At 40.1% G+C, this 25,821-nt stretch overlaps 1 protein-coding gene across 4 annotated transcripts in view; it reads right to left on the reverse strand.

Moving 5' to 3' along the window:
* NFIB (nuclear factor I B) overlaps positions 1-25,371 on the reverse strand; it is a 450,766-nt gene extending 425,395 nt beyond the window's left edge. For all 4 annotated transcript variants that reach the window (XM_044920499.1, XM_044920496.1, XM_044920495.1 and 1 more), the window contains exon 1: positions 25,276-25,371. In XM_044920499.1, coding sequence (XP_044776434.1) covers positions 25,276-25,371 — 96 coding nt within the window. The remainder of the gene's footprint in view (positions 1-25,275) is intronic.
* Between the last annotated feature and the right edge of the window lie 450 nt (positions 25,372-25,821).

Here is a 25,821-nt window from a genome sequence, read left to right on the forward strand (position 1 = left end):
TGGTTGGGGGAAAAGAGAATCCCAAAGGGGAGGTGGTTGTAGTGGTGCTCTGAAATGCATGGATCTGCTGCTCTTAAGTCAAACAAGGACCTGGGGTGCCTGGGTGGCTCAGTCAGTTGGGCGTCTGCCTTCTGCTTGGGTCATGATCCCTGGGGTCCTGGGATCGAGTCCTGCATCAGGCTCCCCGCTCAGCAAGGAGTCTGCATCTCCCTCTGCCCACCCTCGTTGCTTGTGCTCTGTCTCTCCCTTTCTCTCTCTCAAATAAATAAAATCTTAAAAAAAAAAAAAGAAAGAAAGAAAGAAAGAAAAGACCAGCCAGGACTAGCAATGTGAGGTGCTCAGGAGGATGGAAAGATTTGCCAAAGTTCAGACCTTCAAAGAGAAGCAACATTCTCTCGAAGAAAGAGGGAAGGTGGGGACAGAGTGATTCATGGGATTTAATGGTCCTGTCTCCTAAGTCTCTGTTGAGAAGAAATGGATAAGAATTCCAGGAGACGAACCATGAGAGACGATGGACTCTGAAAAACAAACTGAGGGTTCTAGAGGGGAGGGGGGTGGGAGGATGGGTTAGCCTGGTGGTGGGTATTGAGGAGGGCACATTCTGCATGGAGCACTGGGTGTTATGCACAAACAATGAATCATGGAACACTTCATCTAAAACTAATGATGTAATGTATGGGGATTAACATAAGAATAAAAAAAAAAAAAGAATTCCAGAGGTGGTAAGAGTGAAGGCTTCATACGGATAATATAATATGAAACAAATAATTAAAGGGGATAATTTTTTTTTGTTTTATATCTCCTAATATTATTTAGTTATTTTTATTTCCATTTGTTTATGATATTTTTTAATCAGTTAACATACAGAGTAATATTAGTTTCAGGCGTACAACATAGTGATTCAACCCTTGCAGACCTCACCCGGTGCTCATCTAGAGGGGATTATTTTGGGGAACTTTGTGAAGATAAATATATATGAAGAGACGCTGGAAGGACACGTTTATGAAATGTTGAGTGTATACATTAGGTTTATTCTAAGTGGCCTCATCCTTACCTTTTCCTCAATTCCCGTCCTCACTCTACCCCTAAAATGATAAAGGTTTCAAAGAGAAACAAACTTTTCACTGAATTTTGCTGCGACTTGGGAAATTAGGTGAGGGTGCCTGGCTGAAAGGGAAGAGAAATAACTTCTGGAAAGGTGGAAGTGTCTTCTGGGAAGGTGAGTTCTTATGCTTGCATAAGAAATGGACAGGTAAGGGGCACCTGGGTGGCTCAATTGGTTAAGCGTCTGCCTTCAGCTCAGGTCATGATCTCAGGGTCCTGAGATCGAGTCCTGAGTTGGGCTCTCTGCTCGGCGGGGAGTCTGCTTCTCCCTTGCCCTTCCCCCTGCCTGTGGTTTCTCTCTCTCTCAAATAAATAAATAAAATCTTAAAAAAAAAAAAAAAAGAAATGGACAGGTGATAAAATTTTCTTTCCTTTGTGACACAGGTTAAACAAGGAATCCAGACAGCTTGGCCTGTATGTCTGATGTTTGTGTCATCAAGTGGTGACCTATCACATGGTAGGGGGCAATGGGCGAGCACAGTGGACATGAATGGGATTGTCTGCCCAGAACCCCCTCTCCTACTTCCTCCAGAAACTACCCATCCCTCATCCACAAATCTCCTTTGGGAAACTTCGTTGTCTTATGTAACCTCATCCTTTTGTCAATTATTGACTGGGCTAAGGGTGAGGATCTAATCCAAGCCAATCCAATCAGAAACCTTCCCAATGTCTTCAATAAAATCTAGAAGGGAAATGAGCGGTTTCTCTTGGATGGTGGGAGCTGCATGATGAGTCCAGGACATGCGGGGACCTGTGTTCTGTCTCAGAAACAAAGTCTCTCTGCAGCCAGGGGGAATGAAGCAAATACCCAGTTGCTGGGATGTGAGCCCGAGCAAGGGCCTGGTGTAGTTGACCTCTGGTTCCACCGTGACTAAGACCTATGCCTCTCTGTTCTCCACTGTAATTCTTCCACATCTCCATGGATTTCAGGAACCAGTCAGTCCACCCTTCTGCCTGTGCTAGTTCAAGCTGCCGTGGATCACTTAGAACCAAAAGGATCCCACCTAAGCAGCAGCTCACTTAAAATGTGTGATTTAGTCGAGAATTGAAACTTCTTTACTTTAACCCTGCTCACAAATTAAAATTTAGTTTGGTTTCTTGCCTTAAAAAATGCAAGGTGCTGACATATGATGACTCTTTGCTGATTTAATATTCCCTTGGGGTCAATATTTAGCACATCAGTTATTTGGAGCAGTGAGAATGAAGGTGTAAGACACACAGACGTACAGGATGCCAGGAAAGAGAACAGATGCTGCTTCAAATGCATGTTTGAAAGGAGTTGTGTTCTTGAAATGAATTGATTGATTCAGCAAGCGTTTCTGAAGGGCTTACGCTATGCTGTGCACTGTTCCTCGTGCTGGGGAGATTATCGATCAGCAAAACCACCCCAAACCCACCCATCTCCTTGTATCCTAGCTCTTCCTTCTACAGAAGTAAATCAGAAACTTTCTGGATACTTTAGAATGACAGCTAGCTGTGTGTTGATTACTCTGGGAGCATTGGCACCTTTCTCAGTGGCCAACCACACATGTTCTGCAGAAGGTGAATGATGAAGATCCTTCTCCACCCACGTTTCCCACCCAAGATAATACGGCAAAAATTAGTTCCTTACATTCTATCAATGAAGAACACAGTGTCGTACCATTTTTTGCCTCTACTTGAGTGGGCTCCATTTCATCAAAAATTTAATGGTAGAAAACGAATGTCCCCCCCCCCTTTTCTTTCTGGTACATCCTGAAGTGTTTTTATCAGTGTCACCGACACCACTGTCATGCTAGTAAAATCTGCTTGGCAAATTCCAAATAGACCTGCATGATGCACGAAGTAAACGCATGAACAGTACCCCCCATCCCCAGCCCTGCCCCACTTCTTTCACCGTTTATTTCCTTGGGTTCAATCTGGAAGTCATTCTGTTTGTCAAAAGGCCAGGGGATGATGAACAACCCCCCACCTCCCGGCCACCCTGAAGCACCGGGACAAAATGGAGAGGGATGGCAGAGTCAGAAGACGGAAAGCCGCTGGACCCAGCCCACACTGAAGATGACTCTTCCAGGTTAAAAACTAGCAGGTGCAGACGGTTCTCAGAGCGGTTTCGTGGAAGCGGCTTTTCTTCACCATAGAGTGTATTAGGAATTGTTTTAAATCTGAGACATGACTGGTTAGAGTTTAAGACTTTGAATTATCTGCAAATAGCAATAAAAGCCCTGATAGAAGCAATACCTCGGCGCGGACAGACAAAAACCACAGAGGAACAAGGGAAAGGGGCAGGAAGAAGGTGTCGGGTGAGAGACTAGATCCATCCCCCTCTAGAACAGACGCAATTTTCTTTGACGGTGCTGACTAAAGTATGTGCTTGGGTTTGTAACAAAAGTCGTGTTTATTTTAAACCAGAGTCTTAGGGGAGAAATCGGATATTAATATCAGAACCACCATGTGTAGTATTCTTAGCTTTTTTGCATATAAGACGTATCATAACTGCCGAGGACACTGTGTATAGATTTCATTCCCTCGAGGACATTCAATTAATCTCTCCTTTTCAAAGTAAGGCTTTTACCACTTGAAAGACAAATACATTTTCATTGTTTTCCTACTATAGAATTGCAGAACTCAGAAAAGCACTAAAAAATAAAAATCACATTTTAAGAAACCAGTGATCCTTATCGCTTTGTTGGGAAAGAACTACTATTAGATATTTGGTGTGCATCTTTTCAGCCTTTATTTCCATGTGTTTTCCCTTCTTAGTGATCATCTGGCAATACTGAATTGTAACCTCTTCTTTTCCCTTATTGGTAGGATATAGTGAAGATCTCCCTTACGGCATTAATATTTCAGATGCTTCTAGCTTTAACAAAGCTGCTTCAGTTCCTTGTAACTAAATTTGTATCCCACATCTGGGATAATTTCCTCAATGAATTGCTAAGTTAAAAGATGTGCCAATTTTAAAGATTTTTTTTTTTATAAAGATTGCCTATCCTCCAAAGAGTGGTGTGAAGCCTACATATTTAAAATCCCAGCAGCAGTGTTTGAAAGTGACTCCTCTTTCTCCTTCCAGTACTGGGAATCATCCATTTTTTACCAATTATATAGTAGAAAAAAAAGTTGCTCACTGGTTCAATTTGAATTTCCTTGAATACTATTAAAGATTTTCCTATATATTCAAGTCCTTTTGCATTTCTTTTTTTGTGCATGGTATTGCTTCTTCATATTTTTTCATAATTTTTGAGTATTTTAAAATTAATGATCTTGTAGTAGTCTTGATAATCTTTATTACACAAATTTCGCATTTACTTTGTAATTTATAAATTATATATCTGTATTATTAATATATATTTATTTATAATATAAATGCACCATTTACAACAGTTTATGTATCTATTTGTAATATATTTATGATCCAGGTAAATATTATCTATAATATTTTTATAATATTTTTATATAATCCAGTTTATTGGCTCTTTCCATTATGGATTCTGCCTTGATGGTACACTGAGATTCACTTTTTCCCTGGTTGTTTCATACTTTGTTTTCTTCTTTTTTTCTTTAATTCTCAGTTTTTAATCTTTAACCATTAATGTTTGATTTTAGTGTATGGTATAAATATTTGGAGGCAACTAATGATGTTTTTCCAAACATTTTACCAGTTGCCCCATCTTCTTCTATTATGTCATTTTTCTCCATTGATCTAAAAGTCTCATTTGCCACATAATAATCATATAATAATAACAATAATAGCAAGTACTTATTCAGTGTTTATGTACCAATTTGTTTTTTTAAATAAATGTTATTTCATCAGTTCACACTAGCTTATGAAGTAAGTACTAGAATTATTTCTACTTTGTATTTACTTATTTTCATCTTAAATAAAACTAGACATAAAAAAGAACAAAAAGCAATAGTTCTTCTTTATGATTTTGACCGAATCACATAAGTTTTGATACTAAGTATAGCATCCAAAAATGCAAACTCCGCAGATTTTTTTCTGCAAATCCAGCACCATTACTTATTCTCTGTGTGGCCTTGAAAAATTTACTTGACCTCTCTGTGCTTCAGTTCATTTAAGTGTAACACAAATAATAATGCCCATGTCAAGACATTTGAGAGGATTAAAGGAGATAGTATGTGCAAAGTAACTACAATAGCAATTGACATAGAGTAAGTACTGAATAAATGCGTATTATGTTACTTTTTTATTGTCTAAACAATCTGTATTTTTACTTCGAACCTTACTTACCTCAGTTATTAGAGCTTTAATGATTTTTATTAATTGCTAGTTTTATTACACTTCAGCTAGGGAATCTGGCCTATAAAATTTATGGCAATGTGGCTTTTATAGTAGTTGGATGGATGAGGAAGGGAATTACATTAATTGAACATCACTAGATGTTGTGTTGACGTGTTTGTTTCCAGAGCTCTAACGTGGGAATGCAGGAGTCTGCCACACGTTGGTCTGTTCTCTAACCTTGCAATTCCCCCACTGAGATGTTATAGTTCAGTTTCTTAGTGTGTATTTTATCTTTGGAGTGCGCACGCGTGCGCACGCACACATACACACCCACCCACTATCTTCCTGGCTGTGCACACCTGCTTGGCTCTCTTCCAAAAGTAGTTTACTGAAAACAGGAGGAAGACGTTTTGCAATTACTTAGGTACTAAACAGATATTCCTAATTTCCTAGATTCATTTATAAAAGAGGAAATGGCTTTCCCACAGGGTGTTTTAAGTGATTTAACAAAGGGGACCTGGACTCTAAAGCTGATTCCAGGACACATTTCTCATGAGAAAACTAAAAATGGTACAGAGGATTACTGAATGAGACCTGGGGCCATATTCAGCACCCGTTTCATCTGAGAGGTGGTCAAAGTGGTCTAATCTGATGCGAGCAAAATATCTTTCTGAGATAAAAACATCTTTTTTATTGGCCTCCTTGATTCCTCTTTTAAGGCACTAGTTTTTATGCTTGGCTGCTCCTTTTTAACCACCTGGGGAACTCTAAAAAATATACAGATGCTGGGTCTCACCACAGCCAAATGAATCGTGGATCAGAATCTCAGGGGAGGAGGGGACTTGGACTTTTTTTTTAAACGATCTTCAGATGATTTCAGTGTGTAGCCAGGACTGAGAGTCACCAAGCTAAGACAGTATCTCCTAAGTCCCCAATAAAATGGAATATTTAAGACATTGCAATTAGCTTTGCGTCATTTTCCAGTTTAGCAGACAACAGAGAGACTGAGTATAGGCGATGGGCAGATACATTTCAGGTGGGTTTAGAAAAAGCCAGAAGGACAGCACTGAATAGGTGAAGGTGTAGGAGCCACAGGGCAGTTGCCTCTAGGGCAGGAACTTTCAGGGGCATGGGGAAGGATCTGGGGCAGGGAAACAGAGAGGGGTCAGAAGGAGGAAGCTGGTTGCCAAGCCCAGAGGAGGAGATAGAGAGCCTACAATGCACAGAATGCTATGATAAAGACCTGAGCTCACGCAGTTCTCACAGCCCTCTAAAACAGGATCAGTTTTCCCATGTGAAAAATGAGGAAATTGGACTTAAAGTCAATAACCAACTTTCCCACTAACCTAGTAGGCAAAGGTGGATTTGAATCCATGCTCATTCTTCAGGTGTTTCTTTAGTGTGGCACCAGGGACCCTACCTTCCATGGACCTTCTGAAACCGAATCTTGGGCCCAGAAATGTGAGTTGTAACAAGTTCTGGGGGTGAGAGTTATGCCCCTAAACGTTCCAGGCCTAAAATCTTATACACCAGCTCTTCTCAAACTCTCATGAGTCCATGAGTCCCCTGGGGCTCCTTGATTCTGACTCGGTAGATCTACGCTAGGAACTGAGATTCAGCATTCCCAATAAGCCTCCCCATATAGCCAGAGCTGCTCGTCCCCAGCTCACACTCTGAGCAACAAGTTCCTGTACAACCCTGCCCTGAAGCTCATCCCTCCTGAGGCCAAAGACCGAATCCCAAACAGTCAGGATTCTGCAAGCAGCTAGGCTAGCCTGGACATCCAAAGGCGTGTCTGCTAATGGCTGATCAGCTGGCTTCTCACCAGGGGAGCAGGTTTAACTTGCTCATCTGCCAGAGGGAGAAGCCAAAGTCATTGGTGAGCACCTGCTCTGAGCCCTCAGGAAGCCAGCACTGAATTTAGCCCCACAGCAGCAGAGCCCCACAGCAGCCGAGCTGCGGAAAGACAGGATTTACAGACAATTGCCTGCAGCCACAGTCCAGCATAGGCCCCAGCACATGGCCTGCAACCAATTGCACTTATGCCAAATGGCTGGACCTGGGAAACTGCAAGGAAAATAGCTAACCACCAGGAGGTGACGGGGGTTGGGGGGCGGTGGTGGAGAATCATTTTATTATGATTTTTTAAAATCAGTACAGCTTTTGGGATCTATTACCATGACTTTTTAGGTTTTACCAGTGTGTGGGCTTTATGGGATTTCACCTTGATTTGGGGTATTTCAGACTTCGGAGTTTATTCTGTTATCTTCGTTCCGTGATCGTAAAAACAAAGGCACTGACCCGTACGTTGTTACTCCACGAGAGAAAGAACTTGTGTTTTTCTGTTATCTCAAAAAAAGCCATGGTTCTTTCTGAAAAATTAATCACCCCATATTTTACACATTTAAGCTCCTTGGCATTGCACGGGAAATTATCTGTTCCACACTTGAATCAAGCAAAAGCAAGTCCACACGCCTGCCTGATCCTTAATCTCTCTTAGTTTTCTTCCAATTAGATGCAATCTTTTTCCAATACTCTAATTAATACTTCCATATTAAATATTAGGCCTTGTAAGAAAAAAAATCTTCTGTAATATAGTCGCATCAAGCCAAACAGGATTCTGAAGCTCTTGCCCTTAATCTTTCTTTCAATTTTCTGCCATTTAGAAACAATTTTTTCCCCAGCACACTAATGAATGCAAATGATATTCGTGATTAGTTAGTATTATGCTAATCTGAGCCTGGAATTTACCTAAATCTGCATGGTGTTGTCTGAGCACCAGATTGCTTTGGGTTTCTGAGGAAAATTACATTAGCCTGCCAGATGTACAAAACATGATAGAGTAGAAATCTGAGCAAATAATCAAGATTACATTAGTTTTGTTTCTTAATGAACAACTGTTGGCATTAGGGATTACAGACAAATTATGGTTTTCCTCTCTGAGCTCAAGCAGCTAAGCAGCTGTTGTGAAGGTCCCCTTTTCCTGACTACCCCTAAAGAGATTGGAAGCCGCCGGGGCAGGGGGGAAAGCATCTAAAATTTCACATAATTTAATTTGTTCCATTACAGAGTAATCATCACCCCGAGGCCCACAGCTAACCTCCAAATTTCCCCCCACCAACCTCTCTCTGGAATGTGGGAGCAATTCAAGTGAGTATCTGGGGCAGAAACTCGATGTGTTTTTCTTCTCTCCCAGCTTAGAAGGATGTGGGTTACATGCCTCTGAGGCGTACCTGCTTTCTGTACCCTTTGGGCCACTTTCCAAAAGGGTGCCTGCCTAATTCCTGCTACTTGGGTGACACAGATGGAATGCTGCTGATAAGGATTATGTAGGTAACACAGTACATCTGGCTACACTCTAATAGGCTGGCTAAACCAGAAACTTGCAGAAACAGCAGCTATCTGAGCTTAGACCCTTGTCCTGTGTTACTTGATCTACGTCTGTGAAGTTTCACTATAATGAAATCCTTGTCTTTCAGTGGATATGGGGTGTGTGGCTTGGGGATGCTAGCAGTGGTGTAGGTCGGGTTGTTTCAATAGCCCATGGCCCCGTTCCTGGACATTTCCCCCTTTACATCAATCAGCAGATACCAGGGCTGTTGGTGTGGAGTTTTCTGCTCAGTAAAAGTGTCCTCACTTACAGCATGACATCTTCTTCTCTGTGCTGTTTTCAGGTCAAGAGCCATGCTCTGTCTGCCACTGGGCCTTGACACATGTTGATCCCTCTGCAGAAATTAATCTTCTCGCATCTGTTATTTGCATCACTGGGAGAAACTCTGGCACCTCCAAGATGAGTTAGCCTCCTCTCTTAGATAGTTCCATGACAGCCAATACCTGACCAACACAGGACTTGCCACGCCACATTCTTCACTCCATGTAAGTTCTATGAGGAAGGGAACTAAGTCTGCCTTGTTCATACACCACTTTTTGTAAGTGTTCTATGAAAGTTTGTTGACAGAATAAGGAATTTATACAGTTGAAAATACAGTGTTAATAGGGAAGAAAAAGTTTGGGTCTCTATACCATTGTAAAGATGGATGTTCTAAATGATAAGACATTATTAACAAGGTTATCACAATGACCTTTATGTTTTACATAGAGGCTAAGGACCCACCTACCCATGGCCCTATGTTTGGGAAAAGATAAGGAACCGAGGGACGGGTGTTTATGTTCATGGACACAGGCAGCTCCCGACTTGCTCTAGCTGCTGAGCATAGCTGCCTTGAGGACGGAACTTCTATTTCTACCTCCTGTACCCACCTCTATAATCATTCCCCACCAACTGAGAGGCCCATCGCTGGCAAGACTCTCACTGATCAACACAACCCATTAGTCAGCTGGAGAGTCTAGATTCCCCAACTCTCACTGTGATCTAGTGTCCAGTGGTGGGATTGGGGATGGACTGGTGGGACAGAGGAATGGAGTAGAAATGAGAAAGGGGAATAGGAAGATGATGTCAGTTAGGTCCACCTTCAGTCTTAACCCTTGACTCTTACTACTTCTATCCTACAGTTATGGGGCTGAAGAGAGCCATGGGAAGAAACCCAAGAGAGGAGGACGAAGAAAGGAGAAACCAAGTCATAGAAGAAAGAAAGCTGCAGAACTACCCCCTCTCTTTCTGGCCAATAATAGGCAAATGACAGAGAAAGGGAAGATGGGATAGTAATGCTTACCTACAGCCCCTCCAGCACCTTCTTTGCACTCTCCAGGGGCCTTAGGCCATATTGTCAGTTCTCAATTCCTCTTTCTGGGTTAGAGCATGGGAGTCTATGCTCAGTCACTTGGAGATGGGGAATTCCTTTTTTCCTTCTGAGAAAGGGGCTGTTGGAAGGAGGAAGGGTCCTTCCCCAGGACTGGAAAGAGCTATGCTCCTGGCTCTTGGAGACATTACTGCATCTGGTACACTCTTAGAATGGGTCCTTTGAGGATCTACTGCACATGTCACAAAATTTCTAATGACCAACTTATAGTGAGCTTTTAGAGCACAACTCATTTGTAAGCTGTGTGTGTGTGTGTGTGTTGGGGGTACCTGTATGAAAAGCAGGACTGATTTTATTTATAAATTTATAAATTTACATATTTATTCTTATTTGATATATTACTATTATAATTTTATATAATTGTTTTATTATACTTTATAAATTGTGTGCCCAAAGCACTGATGGGCTAAGAAACTGGAACTTAAGGCAAGCTCAGTCTCATTCAACTGGTCTTCTAGAATGATCCCCTTCCTGTCCAAGGGTATTGGAAGTTGGGAGAAGAAGCTGGGAGAGGAAATATAAGGCTAAGTAAGATTTGATCTGTTCCCCAGAAAAACACCATTGAGTTCAGCAAAAAAATAGAATAAGTGGCATTAGTAGTACATAGAATAAAATGAACAGGACCTCAGAATCCAGGAAATATCACTTTGTTAGAACAAATGATAAGTGTTTTTGGAACTCTATCGAGCTAATTGCTCAGTTAATCCTAAAGTCATTGACTTGACTGCTAAGAATCATTTCCCCAACAGGCAATGTCTGTTTTTCCTATGTATAGATCTTACTTATTGTAAAATGTTTTATTGTAAACCATTGTGATTACATTTTAGTTGCAGTTAACAGTCAATGTTAACATGGGGTCCCACTATACATCCGGCAAAGTGCTTTGGGCACACTACCTCATTTAATCATTGCAACAACATTATAAAGCAGATACTGCTACCATCCCCATATATAACAGTTGATGAAAGCGAGGCACAGAAAGATTAAGTCCTTTGTCTAAGTTTATCTAGCTGGTCAATAGCATATTTGGGATTTGAACCAGGGTAGTCTGGTCTTAGAAGCCCGACACAACCACGATGCTATTCTGACTCCCAACATCATCTGAAACACCCTTCAAAAGCTATTTTTATATTCTACATTCCCTTCCATTTTAAGTTAACCTACCTCAGTTCTCTACCTTATCAACATTATAAAATGCACATTGATAAGAATGTGAGGTTTCCATATTCTAAGGAAACTATATCACTGCCTTCCATTCACATGATACTTATGTAAAGTGCAGTAGATGACCATAGTCCTAAGATTTCTTTCTACTAAAAAGTTCAGGGCTGGAAGGCCTCTTTAGGAAAGCACTTATTCTACCCATATGTTTTGATGTTTACCAAAAGCCCATTTCTTTATGTTTTCAGTGGCAGCTGAATAGTAAAGTTTGTACACAACATTTCTCCCCTCAAACTCTTCAATTGCATTTTATTGCCTTACTTGCAAATTAAAGAGTTCTCCTAATAATTGCTATTTCTCTGATGAAGATAAGAATTCAGCACATGTTATGAACACAGACCCAGCCCAGTAGCCGATCCCTACTTTGCTACCTGTTCTGACTAGAACAGGTAATGTTGCTGACTAGACTGACTTTGTCCTCCTTAGAGTAGCTCTGAGGAGAAATACCCCAGTGGAAGGTTCTATAACGAGGCCACAGACCAAGACCACAGCCCCCCCAAATTATCATTCTTCCAAGAGTATGAAAGTCCTTTAAAAGGTGGGGTTCCAAAAAACAAATAATCCAGTCAAGAAATGAGCAGAAGACATGAACAGATATTTCTCCAAAGAAGACATACAAATGGCCAACAGACACATGAAAAAACGCTCCACATCACTCAGCATCAGGGAAATACAAATCAAAACCACAATGAGATACCACCTCACGCCAGTCAGAATGGCTAAAATTAACAAGTCAGGAAATGACAAATGTTGGTGAGGATGTGGAGAAAGCAGAACCCTCTTACACCGCTGGTGGGAATGCAAACTGGTGCAGCCACTCTGAAAAACAATATGGAGGCTCCTCAAAAAGTTGAAAATAGAACTACCCTATAACCCAGCAATTGCACTACTAGGTATTTACCCCAAGGATACAAATGTAGCGATCCAAAGAGGCACCTGCACCCCAATGTTCATAGCAGCAATGTCCACAATAACCAAGCTATGGAAAGAGCCCAGATGTCCATCAACAGATGAATGGATAAAGAAGATGTGGTATATATACACAATGGAATATTACTCAGTCATCAAAAAGGATGAATACTTACCATTTATATCAATGTGGATGGAACCAGAGGGTATTATGCTGAGTGAAATAAGTCAATAAGAGAAAGACAATTACCAAATGATTTCACTCATATGTGGAATATAAGAAACAGGGCAGAGGACCATAGGGGAAGGGAGGGAAACTGAATGGGAAGTCATCAGATAGTGAGACAAACCATAAGAGATTCTTAACTCTAGGAAACAAACTGAGGGTTGCTGGAGGGGTGGTGGGAGGGGATGGGGTAACTGGGTGATGGGCATTAAGGAGGGCATGTGATGTGATGAGCACTGGGTGTTACACGCAACTGATAAATTATTGAACACTACATCTGAAACGAATGATGTACTGTAAGTGGACTAATTGAATTTAAATTTAAAAAATAATAATTTTACAAATGTGGGGCTCAAATAATAAGACCTTTAAACACAAGAATCTGAAGCACTTCTGTGTTGATATTGAATTTGAGCTCACCGAAAACTTAACACATTTCAGTATTTTTCAAACCACATATCATGATGCACTAGTGGGTTAAGGTCCCAATTTAGCTAGACCACACTTTTATTTAAAAAGGCAAAATAGAATAAAATAAAAACTTCTAATAGTACATTTCAGGCACAAAGGGTGAAGACTGTTTTATGAATATTTAATTTTCATTCTATGTATTTATATATGTGTGATGGAAGGCCCCCCAAAGTCAGAAACCACTGCATTCATCTGCTTCTAACAATAGCTCAAAGAGGTAGGCAGGGCTCAGAGGTCAAATGGCTTGCTTATACTTACAGACCAGCTTAGGGACATCCGTCTAGCTTTTTTGATTCTCAGTGTAACTGTCATTCCACGGTCCCCATTGATTCAGGACAATAAAATGAAGCAAAACAAAAGAAAGCAATAACAGCCTGTTAACACAGCAGTGGCTGCTGCTGCTGAAGTTAGCAGGAACAAAGGCCATGGTGAACAGGACAAAGAAGGGTTCAGAGGTCTCCCTCCCTCCGCTTTTTGAAACTCTTGAAAGTAGATTCCAGAAAGGCATCCAAGAACTTCCAGTTATAAGATAAATAACTTCTAGGGATCTAACGTACAGCATGGTGGCTACTCAGTTGAAATTTGCTAAGACAATGGATCTTAAATGTCCTCACCACACACACACACACACACACACACACACACACACACACACACAGAGGCAACTATGTGAGGTGATGAGGGTGTTGACTAACCTACTGTAATCATTTCACATATGTCAAATCATCATGTTGTACTCCCGAAACTTACATAATGGTGCCAAATATACCCCAGTACAACTGGAAAATAATAAACAAATAGTACCCAAGAACTATTTTTTTAATATTTCACAGTGCCTCTCAGAAATGGTAGGTTTATCCAGAATAAGTTCTCTAACTGAAATGTCAAGTTTTTTTGCTTTGGGCTAGAATTGCATTAACTTCACATATTGTTGAGAAGTGCTTGGATGTCTTTGGTTAATTGTGGTGAAGTGCAAAGTGCCAATGACCAGACTTTTCATCGTGGCTCTGCCTGTTGTAAATATGCACAGACTATTTAAACCCTCGAGCCTCCATTTCTTCTGCTGTAAAATGAGAGTTACATCTACGTTTCAGGGTTGTTGCAAGAATTAGATAAGATAATATATATGAAGCACTTAGCAGAGCACCTGGCACACCGGGGTGCGTCATAGACAGTTGTGGCTGAAAAATGCAGTATCTCATAGTTTGGTTAATGGAATTTTTCGAAGTATAGGATAGAGATGGAAACATAATCAAAGAAGTACTTTTTTGGCCAATGTTGGGAACTGCTACCTTAGCAATCACTTAGCCTCTAAATACCGCCTATTTGCTGAAAGATTGGGATGCTATTTTTTTTTTTCTAAAGATTTTGTTTATTTATTTGACAGAGAGAGACACAGTGAGAGAGGAAACACAAGCAGGGGGAGTGGGAGAGGGAGAAGCAGGCCTCCCGCAGAGCAGGGAGCCCGATGCGAGGCTCGATCCCAGGACCCTGGGATCATGACCTGAGCCGAAGGCAGACACTTAATGACTGAGCCACCCAGGCACCCCGGGATGCTATTTTCTTATTCCTTACCTGGGGAGATGGTCAAAAGCATTTGAAGGCTCAGTAATTATTTGTTCAACCCATTAATAGCCCTATGGCCAAGAGTTTTGAGAATATTAATTAATACACTGGCAACATTTCCTTCCCCCATGCTATTGTTTAGAATTCTCTTTTCAGGCTTAAGAAAAAGTTAATCTGGCACAAGCAAACGTTCTCAAAGCATCTGATAAGAACAGCACAAGTGAAGGAGGTAAAATGAAGGGAAACATCCGAAACTGACAAATGTGGTTGGACTGCGGGTTCTGAACTGATTGATTGATTTGTTAATTAATTTACGATGGTGCAACAATAATTACAAGCTACTGTTTGTCAGCCAAATCACTTGTGATGAAGTCAAAGGTTCACATCTGTGTGCATGTCCCAAGGATCAATGCATCAAATTAGCTCTGTTGGCTTTTTTCCCACTAAAAGCTAACACGTGTCATCAATATTCCAGCGTTTGTGTGTGTGTAAACTAATTGATTGAACATTCGTGCTACATAAACATGCGGTTTGTGTTATGTGGGGTACCATTTATAAACATCTTTGGTGCCAAAAAAAATGAAAAGCCTCACATAAGATAATTAATATCTTATTGGACAAATAAAATGGCAATTTCGTGCTATTCCTTTGATTTATGGATAAAAAAGCATTGCTGTTTCTTCTGAAGTCTTGAGCATTATTGCATTGCATAGTATCTTACAATTCCGCCCTAGAGCAAGCCCGAGGAACTTTGCAGAGAAGGTGAAAGAATTTTGTGTGAGGCTGTTCATACCTTTCAATAATAGCAAACTATCTGTGATTCTAGAAAATAACCATATTATTATCCTCTGCATTGCATGCTATGACATGTATGTTATTTTCAGTCTCCTAATCTCCCACCTATATTCGCCAAAGTTCAAATTCGAAGAATGTAAATTCATCCCCCCGCCCCCGCATAATGTCCCCCAGATTAGCTGTCAGCGGCAGCATTAACCTCGAAACTCTGTAAGAGCAGCTGAAGACGCCTGGAAGACAAAGGCAAGACTGCTCATCGAGTAGCCACAGATCTTTCCCTGCTCTTCAACCAGGGGCTCTGCTCCCGAAGCAAGAAAGGACGGCGGATGCTGGTTGTAGCAGGGAATGGGGGTCAGGAGCAAAAGTCGCGGTCCACAATCAATTCCCCCCCCCCCCACATCGCTCTATCATCATTTCACGTTAAAATCTCTGAAAAGAAGCATGGAAGGGGTGAAGTAAGCTAAACCGGTTGCTGTCTCACTAGTGTCTACCAGATGTGGGAGTACAGTTTTATGGAAGGGCAGCATCTAGCTGAGAGGGCTTTAGTATCTGTCAAGGGCCTCTTACTCTTCCAAATGCACTTTTATAACAGCACCAAGGAAAAGGAGTCATGAGAGTAAGGACGGGTGACCTTCCAGACTCTGAAGATTGGGCTGCAGAACACTCAGCGCTGACACTGGGAAGCAGGGTCTTACTTTTCATTCAGACATCGATTCATATGGTTGAAACAAGGCCTGGTCCAAATAGATGGCATTTTTCACTTTCTCGCTCTCTCCGAAGAGATCATTTAGAAGCAGTTACTTCTAACATTGTTGGGGGACCTTCTTTCTCTCTTTCCCAAGGACGTGTGTCCCTCCATATTGCACACAATCCATTTTAGGTTTCTGTTATTCTTGGCGTGTTCTGGACCCCTCACCTAAACACTGACTGTTGAAATGCCAATCACCACATGGCCTTTCCCAACATTGCAATCTAGGTAAGACACATGGAAAAATCACTGAAACCTTCGAGTGGAAAAATAATCAGTCCTCCTGAAATGAAACTGATTTCATCAAAAATAAGAAAATGGACAAAAAGCTCACTTATTTCAAAGTCACCTTGCTTTGGTCCCTTGTCCCCCAAACACATTAGCCTTTTCCAAATTCTGTAACTTACTAGATGCCTGAAAGGTCTTAGTCACTGTGATAAAGGTAGAGTTGAGAAAGCAGGAGATGATCCTTGCTGGCAAAGATGGGTTATTCGTCTGCTGCTTAGCACTTGGTAATGACCATGAGCCTGTCTGTTTGAAGGGAAATTTGAATTTGCTGCTTTTGCTATGGGGCTTTCTTCCCCCTCTAGCCCTCAGCCTTAAAACTTTGCTGCTAATTTCATCATAATTCCTCGATGCTTCTAGCACATTTAAGTCTTATCTTGGGAAGGGCAGGTGTTGATTCATACTGTGGACCACAGATTGGGAGCCCATCGTCATTGATCAATGCACAGCCTGGGTACCCACTGAGATCACTGTCTCCATTAGTAAAATGGGAAAGCCATAGTCTTGATGCAATTTGACAATTATTTATTAAGGGCCTTTTATGTGCAAAATACTGTCTAGTGCTGGTAAATAAGACCCGGTACCCATCTTCTTGGGGCTTATAATTTTGGCTGAACAACTAAATAACATAACACAAATCTTATATTCATAATTGCGAATGTCATATAATAAAGTAGGTTCATTTGTAACAGAACATTCATACAGCCTATATACAGTATAAAAATGTTTCAGAGGTGCTAGGGTGTTGCAATTCAAACAGTTACTGGTGATATTACCTCTAACAATCCTGAAAATAAGAGAGAAAAAAATCCCATTAATAGCATAATATGCTGCCCATTATATTATGTGATAAACTAAATCTTACCTATTATAATACATAGTAAGTGTGGGTTAAAATAATAACCTCATTAAAGAATTGTTACAAGAGGAGTCTTTCGTGGTACAAGTGAAAAAGCAAACTTACATCAGAAAAAAAATGAAGTGGGGGGTGCCTGGGTGGCTCAGTCAGTTGAAGTGTCTGCCTTTGGCTCAGGTCATGATCCCAGGATCCTGGGATTGAGTCCTGCATGGGGCTCCCTGCTTAGTGGGGAGTCTGCTTCTCTGCCCCTCCCCTGGCTTGTGCTCTCGCGCTCTCTCTCTCCCTCTCCCTCTTGCTCACTCTCTTTCTCTCTCAAATAAAAAAATAAATAAAATCTTGAAAAAAAATTAATAAATTAAGGATTGAACTACAAGATGGTACAGATGGCATTGGGAAATGTTACTTATTTCATGCCTTCCCATTAAATGTACAAAATGTGGTCACTGTTAGCACTGCTATTATCTGGGAGGCTGGAAAACTAGCAGTGCATTGTTAATGTGAAGGATTAATCCCTCTGAGGTTAGCCGTAGAATTTGCAAAGAGCATCCTACAAAGTCTTAGACAGCCAACATTCTCCATATTGCCTAGTGGAAATTTCGCATTATCTCATGCTCCAGAACACTGGCAAAATTCTGGAAAGCTTTTCTTCACCTACCCATGTTTAACACCACTAGATCAGAATACATGTACCTTCGATTGGCTTTGCATTTTACAGATTTCAAGTCGTTTATCATGTTTTATCTCATTGGAGCCTCACGACAGCCCCATGAGGTAAACAGATATTATCAAAACCTGAAAATGGAAATGCTTTGCTTGCCAATTTCTTTCCAAAAAATTTCCCCCAGATGGCTTATGCCTATAGCGAATCTAATTGTCTCGAGGAAAGATGAATGGAATCACATTTCCAAAGAATTCAGCCACCTCCAATCCTAGAGCTGTACAATCTCGGACACAGCTTGGGAGTGAGCAAAGCAGCTCACTGAACACAGAGCGGAGTCTCAGAAAGAGGTCAGGCTTGAAGCTGGGGGGCGGGAGGGCAGGCAGGTGCAGAGTAGGCAGGGGCAAAACACTTGACCGTGGCCGCAAACCATGAGTCATAGCCCAGGTCATTGGATGGCACAGCTGATGGCTGGGTTCTGGGGGAAAAGCAGGCACACCTCAGATGTGGTGGCTTTTCGCGTTCTTCTGTCCCTTCCCCTCTTATTAGAGAACACACTTCAGCACATGGCTTATCCTCAGAGTCCAGTGGCCCCCTCTATATCATGAGGCCATAATGTCAATTGCATTGTCCTGTGCTAAAGAATGATGGATGTAGCTTACCTCCCAAAGAACCTGGCAAACACCTGGTGAATAGGAGGGCCTCCATAATCTTTGATTTTTTTTTAACCCTTAAAATCATAGCACTTAATGTTTAAAATTAAGCTAATGTTAGCTATTAACTCTCACTAAGTCTGAGGAGGCTCTCCTTTTAAGAAATCTGCTACAAGGTGCCTGGGTGGCTCAGTCGGTTAAGCATCTGCCTTCAGCTCAGGTCATGATCCTGGGGTCCTGGGATCAAGTCATGCGTTGGGCTCCCTATTCAGCGGGGAGTCTGCTTCTCCCTCTCCTTCTGCCAAATAAATAAATAAAATCTTTTAAAAAAGAAAGAAATCGGCTACAACTTGTTTTTTTTTTTAAGATTTTATTTATTTGTGAGAGAGAGAACACCGAGCAGGGGCAGAAGCAGAGCTTCAGAGCTTCTCCCTGCTGAGCAGGGAGCTGGACGAAGAACTCGATCCCAGGACCCTGAGATCATGACCCGAGCCAAAGGCAGATGCTTAAGCAACTGAGCCACCCACGTGCCCAAGGAATCTGCTACAATTTGAAACAGAAAATACTGAATTTTTAGGATTCATTTAATGTATGCAGTTTCCACAAATAAAGTTTACGTGAATTCAAAAAGGCAACATGATTGTGAAAGCCCCATAGAAAATGCTACAATTACATTCACTTAATCTGCCCTCTGTGTTTTTTGAGCACGTACTAAGTGCTCAGACCTGAGACTGTAGAATAGTCACAGCTTATACTGGCCCCCCGGGTATGTGTCGTATTTACACTGCACTCACCAGGTGCCTCTCTGACTCCACCTCATTCATCCTCACGACAGGTTGGAATGACTAGTAATGAGTATGATTATCGGCACTTTACAGCTGGTCCTACCAGCCGTGAGAGGAGCAGATTCATTTGCCAGAGGTCACCAAATCTACATTTCCCAGGATTCAGCCCTGTGCTCATAAACATATCCATTATGTTATAACCTCAGAAAATGAACATAGTAGTGGGAAGTTAAAAAATAATTGCTTTCTGAATAAAGTCATTTTTCAGAGAAGTACTGGGATAAATTTATTTTAGAACAGTGAGAAATGAAAATTGTTATTAAAGCTGCCCATGACATGATATGCTAAGTCTACCCCGTTACAAAGCATGCTAAGTGTAAGTTGAAAAAATAATTATCATAACACTGATTGATAACTTTCTATTCTCCTGACTCTTTGCTTAAGTGCTTAAAATGCAGTGAGATTTAAAATGCTTAAAGCTAGTGAAATACAGAGTATAGCGACATAAATCCCTTACCAGAACTTCTGGTGAAAACAATTTCTCCATTAAAGGCGCATTACCCTATTTTGCATGTTGCGATACAACAGAGGAATGTAATTCTTTTTTGCTGGACTGGTGGTACATTTTCACTAGTACCTTTTCCTATATCCAAGTTCACTTTCTCAGCCCCTCAGAATATATATTATACATATTACAAATGATAGTATAGAAAATGTCACAAAGTAACAATCTTGGGGAATTCTAAAATGTTCAAAGGTAGTGATTGACATCATCCCGCTCTGTTCCAGAAATACGCTGTAGTTTCAATGACTGAGCATCTGATAACTCTCTTTGTTGACCAGTCTCTACACTGGAAAATCAACACCAGCTTTTCCCACAGATAGAAGAGATAACACTCCTTGAGAACATGACCCTTTGCTTCCAAAAAAGAACTGGGAAAAGAGGATGGACAGGCACTTGTGTTTCCTTACTCTCTGATAAAATTATGTATTAAGATGGGATCCAAAGGATATTTTCCTTACCCAAAGTTTATATGTTGCATTTGTTAGGCAAGCACACAAGTGAAAATAAATCATAGAAAAATAAAATAAAAAGCACTCCCAGATAAGAAAGTATCTTGGAAGAATATTAATATATTGAACCACATCAGCCATACTGTTCGTTTTATTTAAATATGCTAGAATGATATTACGAATAAAATGCATCACGAAAGAATATAGGTATGGAAGACGCATAATGAAAAAAGTGTAATCTGTCTATGACAAAACTTGAAATATTAAAAAAGTGGTAACATCACTTACAGATGTTGAAATCATTTTTTTTTCACTTAGACATCATCATCATCATCATCATCATCGTTGTTATTGTCTTTTCACTCAGGAACTGATATGTAATAAATCATTAGTTTTTACCAATGTCATTAATTGTACAGAAACTGGCTTTGGTAATGGCAATGTTAAAATTCACTCACAAGATTAAGAAAGAGTGTTAACCACCTTTGACAACGAGCCATGAATGAAAAGAGGTATTGACTACCTTTGACACTCAGTGACAAATCTGCAAATGTAATAGCTATGCATTCACCAACATTATAGAGAAAACAGAAATCATTTAGAATCCTTCATTAATGTAATGAATATCCCCCACCTATAACACTGGGACATGGGTTTGATTCCAGAACAAAGATAGCATTGGTCGTCCCTGTACCAAGAACACTGCCTGGCTACGGTAAGTTCTTAACAAAAATTTGTTGAGTGAGGCATAAATTTTATAGCTTCTAATTCTGGAAATATATTTAATGGATAGACATAATATCTTCGGGCAACTAGTCGATGCGGTTATTATCTATATGGTGTCTATTAGTTTCAATTACATTTCCACATTCAATTATACCTCGAAAGGAAATAAAACAAAATTTGAAATTAAATAAGAATTGAATTTTGATTTTCAGATTACCACAGGCGTCTAAATGTGGTCATTAGGCTACACAGGAGTTTTCTCAAATATATTTTTAGCATACTAATTAGGCTGTTTAGGAACTCTTTTGTTTATAGTAAAGTAAAATAAAATACAGACCTATAAGATACACTAGTGCCAGCATTTGTAAGAAGATAGAGTAATTTTCAGATTTTCAGTTAAAAATAGTTCCTTGTAAACCTAAGTCCACCTCAACTTCTCAAAGACGTTTAAAGAAACATTTGCCGTAAAAACAATCCCTTCGATTTTGTCACACCTGTACTGACATTTGTTGTTAATTTATTTAATTCAACTTTGTATTGAGAACAGAATTTTATTTTTAAAACAAACAAGTGATACATTTGTCACATTAATATTGTCTAAAAACAAATGATAACATCTGTAAAAGTGCCATATTTTAACACACCAACTTCTCAAAAAATAAATTTCCTTTCAAGAAAAATAAAAAGTACATTACAATTGAGTAGATTGACTAATGTTCAACCAAGAGGCAGCTTTGTGTCCTTGACACTATGAGATCTAGTTGAATTTCTACATTTATCTGCCTGTTAATTTTGATTAATATTTGTAAGACTGAGGATCTCAAGTCTCAGAGACCGGCAATTCATTTTTCAGATAAATTTTGTGGATTAATATTTAAATAATTGCCCTTCACGATTAGGGTAAATTTACAAATGTTCTGGCCTGGTTCTGATGGGATCAAAGGATTAGACTTAGGAAATTTAGGGGAAAAAAATAATGTCTGGTGAATACCCGTTACCCTGAAGTTCCAAATAGCTAACAAAGAAGTTCTAGTAAGTCCTACAGAGAGCTACAAATAAATAGTGCAAAATAGAATGGAAAGTCCAAAAATTGCTTTTGTTGGTTTTATTTTTCAATGGTTCCAAAGGAAACAGCCTCATCAATAGCCATTAATGAAATAGTGCTATTTACCAGACGCAGCTTTCATACATTCCAAGTGGTATTTTTAAATATCGTGAAAGGTCATCAACAGAACTCTAAATATAGCCAACCAACTGTGACTTAAATGGCTCACATGATTTTTCTCCTTGAAGGAGTAACATGCAAAATAATCTAAAGAAGTAAAACCTCTAAGATGCACCATTTAAAAAACTGCATGTATGTAGATGATATTTAACACACACACATACACACACAATGAGTTTACTCTTTTTGGGCTTGTTTATTTTTAGCTGTCTCAATAAAATGTTTTTCCTTCCCTCTGTTTTACTAAAACATGCCTATCTAGGAAGGAAAACAGATGTAGAATAGGACAACTACGTCTTATTTGGGTTTTTTCCCTGTCAAGTAGAATTTATGATCATTGTCACACAACAAGAGAATCTAAGTGAAACAGACAATAAGTCAGGAAGCAATTGCCGGAGACTTTAACACTGCAGCTTTCACATTCAGGATTTGGTTACTTAAAACTTCATTTGATTAAGCCAAATAAGGATGCAATATCCTTTCTTACACAGAAACCCCAGAATAATTGTAAAAATGAAAGGAGCAGTGTCCTAGTGAGAGCAGAATCACACACACACACACACACAACCCAGTTTGTAAGAACCTTAAAACACCTTTCAAAAATATTCCTGAAATCCAAAACAACGGAATCATGGTAAAGTGGCCACAACACACTTTTCTTCTCTCTTTCAGTATATTACTGATGAGATGCAAGAATTACTTCGATTAAACTTTCCACAAAGCATCTGTCATTCCAAGTTTTCAAGGACACATTAAATATTAATCTCTTAGACGTTTTTCCCAAATTAACAAAGTGTATTAAAATTGAGGTTTCCTTAATAAGAAACATACATACCACTCATGTAAGCCTAATGAAGATTAAATATGAAAATAATTTATGCAAAGTTTTTTTACTTAATATTTTACCTCTGACCCTGTGTTTGTATATATATTCTGCATCTTCTCGGGCAATAAAAGAAGATCATCTTTCAAAATGAATAATCAGCCTACACAAACCTTTAACAATTGTATTTACAACATGCTTCTCTTGGGAAGCTATGGTCTTTCTGTACAGGACTGATGAAATTTAATGGTGAAATATTTACAGGGATTATCTCCTTATACCCATTCGATCCCAGTTTTTAAGTAAAAAAATTCAGAGTAAAATGTTTTGCTTTTTCCCAACAAAACATGTTTCATTCTAAATATTGATTTTAAAACTTACTTCTGGGAACATCACAAAATGATCATTAAGAGTCAGAGTAACTATTAAAACACCACTTTCAAGTCTTGGTACAGTCTCATCAAGCGAATCTTTTATATAAACATTCTGCCATATCTTTCTCCAAGTATCTGCCAGTATTTTAAGACTTCATTGCACCCATGTATCCACACAGTGCTGAAGTCTAACAAGAGATGTAATCATAAACAAAAATCTGCCACTGTAGAGTTTTTATCACTTATAAAATATACTCCAACTGGAAGAAAGTGGTTGAGAGCCAGAGAGAAAGGAAGGGAGGCAGGCTTTTCTGTCTCTCCTTGAGGAACTGGCCTTTTTTTTTTTTTTTTTTTTTTTCCTGAAACAGAGCACTCAAAGCAGCAACAAGTAGTGGCAGAAAAGTTTTCCTGCAGGCGCACACACCTCACATTAATGAGAACGCGCACGAGAAGAACTGCAGGGGACAGTGAAGCCTCTCTGCACACCGGGCGCTCAGGAAGAGCCTAGAAGCAACAGCATAACTTCTACCTTTTAGGAAATTCACACATTAATCAGAAACCCTCTTGCCTAGCAGAGCCAGAAGCCAGGACTAATGGGAAGGCGCTCCCTTCTATCTGGGCACTGGGGATGGGCTGACCATCGGGACTGGCTATACCCCTCCCCACCTAGAATAAAGTACCCATTGTCTCACACTGTACTAATTGTGAGAAAACTGCCCTTGTCGTAAGCATAATAATTATCAAAGCGAACAAGCAAAAGCAGTCAAGACTTAAATGAAAAGGGCAGAAAGGAAAGAAAGAAGAGAAAAGCAAAGCAAAGCAAAGAAGGAAAAATAAATGCTCAGCTGAATTAACCCAAGGATGAATTTAATATTCATACTGGAAGTCTTGCCTGCAAAAGGTTTGCCCATTCATGTCACGACTATTGCCTACAAGAGGCCATTGTCCCCACAACAGAAATCAGTAGATTGAAAATTTTCACATAGCACTTTTTTGATGGGAAAGGTTTTCTCTCCCAAAACTATGGCCTCTAATCCCAGCATTCTGATGAAAGAAAGTCACCACGTCTCTCCTCTCGATATTATTTTTCAAGTTGAATCATAGAACTCATCAATATCCCGAATTTTTATGCCTTCTTTTCCTCTTCCCCAAATTTGCAGCTGGACAAATATGGGGCTAAAAAAAACCCAGCAACAACAAAACCACACACATTTGCTGAAGCAAAGAAAAATAATGAACTGAATATGCATATCCTCATTAACTAAATTTAATTACGCTGAGTGGCATAGTAATCAGTGGTTGCTCCAGTTACAGTATTCATTGAAAGGGAGGTGGATTCCAAATTAAGGCGAAGCGTGGGGGACAGTCGCATACTGATGAGGGAACTGCACACAACATGATACAATACACTATCTAAATCATTATTCAGAGAAGCCAAAGAAAGAAGTACATTACTCTGTTTTAAGACTAATGCAAGAACAATTAGCCAAGAAGGCTCCAGTCCCCCACTGACTGCCCCACCTCCATACATTTCATACCAGCCAGCCTGGGGCCGACTGTACCACTTCCATTTTTCTTTAAAAAAAAAAAAAAAGTGAACAAAAACTCACACTACCTTTTTAAAAAAAGAAAAAAAAAGAAAGGCCCACGTCCCTGGCCATAATAGCGGGGAAATCCTATCTAGCACACTGGTGTGCGAAGGGACCCCAGGCTCCCACAACTTGAGCTTGAACTTTCCGCAGGCAGGGAACTTTATAACACGTGCATGGAACAATAAAGGAGGAGCTCAAGAGAAAGGAGGGGGGAGGTTTGGAGGGTGAGAGGAAAAAAAAGTGAACACGCCAAACTTACCATCCACCAGGTCCTGGCTGACATGTCATAACATAGCTGCCATTTTATGGAGCTGTCCGATGCTTTCCCAGCCATTATGCTGTCAGCAGTCTTCATCAGATGAAGCTCAATGGAAGATAAGACACCTAATCAAGGACACATCGGCGGTGGCTTTCTGGACTACATGTAGGCCAATCCTTATCACACTGCATCATGGGAAAAGCTTCTTTATTAGCAGGAGGAACTGCAACCTCACAGATAGAAAGACAAGGATCAGTTCTTTTGCCTTTTTTTTTTTTTTTTTTTTGGTCTAAAGGGATTGGTGAAAGTAGCTAGCGTTCTTTGTGTATCATGTGTACAAGAGTTAAGTATCTTGCAAGTGGGCGGCTAACTGCTTTGCTGGGCTATGCAGACTAAAGTTTATTTGCATTCTTCTCTGTTGTATATTGTTTGACATGGTCCATGGTCCTCCTTGCTGAGCAGATGAAGGGAGGGGAGGGGGGTGGGAGGGAGTGAGGAAAGAGGGAGCTGTAATTGCTCAGAATTAATATCTCCCCCAACAAAGAC

Source organism: Neomonachus schauinslandi, chromosome 13, assembly GCF_002201575.2.
Source record: "Neomonachus schauinslandi chromosome 13, ASM220157v2, whole genome shotgun sequence".
Classification (NCBI taxonomy): domain Eukaryota; kingdom Metazoa; phylum Chordata; class Mammalia; order Carnivora; family Phocidae; genus Neomonachus; species Neomonachus schauinslandi.